The sequence below is a fragment of the Galeopterus variegatus genome, unplaced genomic scaffold (assembly GCF_000696425.1).
Source record: "Galeopterus variegatus unplaced genomic scaffold, G_variegatus-3.0.2 Scaffold32899, whole genome shotgun sequence".
NCBI lineage: Eukaryota > Metazoa > Chordata > Mammalia > Dermoptera > Cynocephalidae > Galeopterus > Galeopterus variegatus.
The window spans coordinates 2,736-4,828 of record NW_007759010.1 but is presented as its reverse complement, the minus strand read 5'-3'; the positions used below and the strand labels follow the sequence as shown (position 1 = coordinate 4,828).

Sequence of the window (2,093 nt, the reverse complement as noted above, 5' to 3'; positions counted from 1 at the left end):
ACACTGAGGGTTGCGATCCGTTGCCAGACACGGAAAAAAGACAAAAAAAAAAAAAAAAGAAATTAAACATGCTTCTAAAAAAGTTATCAGCAGACTTTTCCTGTAAAGGCAGTAAACACTTTAGGCTTTGCAGGCCGTATAATCTCTGTTGCAAGTACAGCTGATCCTTGAACAACATGGGTTTGAATTGCATAGGTCCACTTATACATGAATTTTTTTCAATACATAGTTGGCCCTCTCTATTCATAGGTTCTGTATCCATGGATTTAACCAATTGTGGACTGAAAATACAGTATTTGCAGGATGTGGAACCCGCAGAAATGAAGGGCTGATTTTTCACATCTGTGGGTTCTACCAGGCCAACTGCAGGACTTGAGCATCTGTGAATTTTCATATCCTGGAACCAATCCCCTACAGATACCAAGGGACGACTGAACTTAACTTTGCTGTTGTAACACAAAAGTGGCCACAGGTAATACAAAACAAATGGGCATGTCCATGTTGTAATAAACACTGAAATGAACAGCAAAATCTCTATGTATAAGATGTTACAATTACTTATAAATACTTAAATTCAGCTGGGTTTTTGTGTTTCATCGAGAACAAACTAAAAATCTGGTGCTTACTTCTACTCTTAATCCATGTAAGAACACGTGTAACAATAATTCTCTTACCATAGTTAGCCCAGGCTGCATCCCAGCACGAATGGCCTCTATCTGTGTATGAGTGAACTGAATTGTATTACTGCAAATAAAAGAGGAAATAAAAAGTTGGTTAAAAACACAGATAAGTAACATTTAGTAAAAATCTAGACTACAATGATCAGAGGTTTAAAGTTCTGCTCTATATTTACCCCTGTTCTCTCAATCTCTTCTGAATGACTCTCTTCACCTCTACAAAGACAACTAAAATGAAGCGAATCTTGTGGAAAGACTACTGTAATTTTTTAATACACTTAGCCCATCTCAGACTTCATTCAGACTGCCAGTTTTAGTTCCCAATCTAATACCAAAAATAATGCCACTTCATTAGTTAAGGCACACGTACATGACGGCTATTGCCACATGTAACAGGGGGTTGTGAAATAAGAACCCGGTGCTCAAATGAAGGTAGCCCTCTAACATTTATTTCTCATAGTACTTGAAAATGTTTCTTTTTGAAATATCCTGACCACAGAACGTCCTAAAGTGTCTGAGCTATTCAACCAACTAACAGAATAAAAGGAAAGAGAGCTCAGAAATAGAAGTTTCCTGGGGTTTTAAAAGAATCAGAAAATTTTAAAACATACTAACCTATTTGAAATGTCAAACAATAATTCATTATTATAATTAGAATAAGTAGTAAAATTACCGTTTAGGTTGATTATAAGGATAAGGACCCCTATTAGGAATAACATGAGGTTCAACAACTAAGGTTTTTGCCTCTTCGGTGTCTTCATCTTCCCCATCTGCATCTTTCCTTTTCTTCCCTTTTCCACTTCTTACTGGAAAAGTTATCCTACAAGACCAAAACTTTTGTTCATTTTTACAATTAATAAGGATTTACTAAGCACCTATCTTGTGCATGACATTGTATGGAAGATAATCAGATGAGTAAGAAACATTTCCAGCCGAAAGGAACTCATTATCTGCACTAAACTCTGAAAAAAGCAGATTTACAAGCACTAAAATGGGTGGTAATGGCATTCAGATTAGAAAAAGTCATCTAAGTAAGGAAAATCAAAGAACCATTAAAAACTTATGTCATATGCACTGTAAAGTGCTTTATTCACTGTCCTTCATTTAATCAGAAAAGACTTCATGGGACAGGTGGCATATAAGATAAATCTTGAAGAATTTAGACATTGAAGGATGGGAAGAGAGACATTTCTGGAAGAAAGAAGCAACAGCAGAGACCAAGCTCAAGCAGCCTAGTTTTTCTGAAAAGTAGGCTACAATAGAGAAAAATAAAGCTGAAGAGACAAATTGGAGCCTTGTTATGACACTTCTAGAATATCAAGCTTTAAGGCAGAGGTTCTTAGCCTTGGGTTAGGAGGTGACTCCCAGAGATACCCAAGGGAAGTCAATGAATTCCTTAAAAATTAAACAAAAAAC

The 2,093-nt window shown here is 36.1% G+C and overlaps 1 protein-coding gene across 1 annotated transcript in view; it reads right to left on the bottom strand.

The window, feature by feature from the left end:
• Positions 1–674: 674 nt before the first annotated feature.
• The window catches only part of LOC103583980 (intron-binding protein aquarius-like), a gene marked incomplete at its 3' end in the record, with an annotated part of 3,446 nt that continues 2,027 nt past the window's right edge, over positions 675–2,093 (bottom strand). Inside the window, exons 2-3 of the mRNA XM_008565137.1 lie at positions 1,351–1,497; positions 675–744 (exon numbers count right to left, since the gene is read on the bottom strand). Of these exons, the coding sequence (XP_008563359.1) occupies positions 675–744; positions 1,351–1,497 (217 nt within the window). The remainder of the gene's footprint in view (positions 745–1,350; positions 1,498–2,093) is intronic.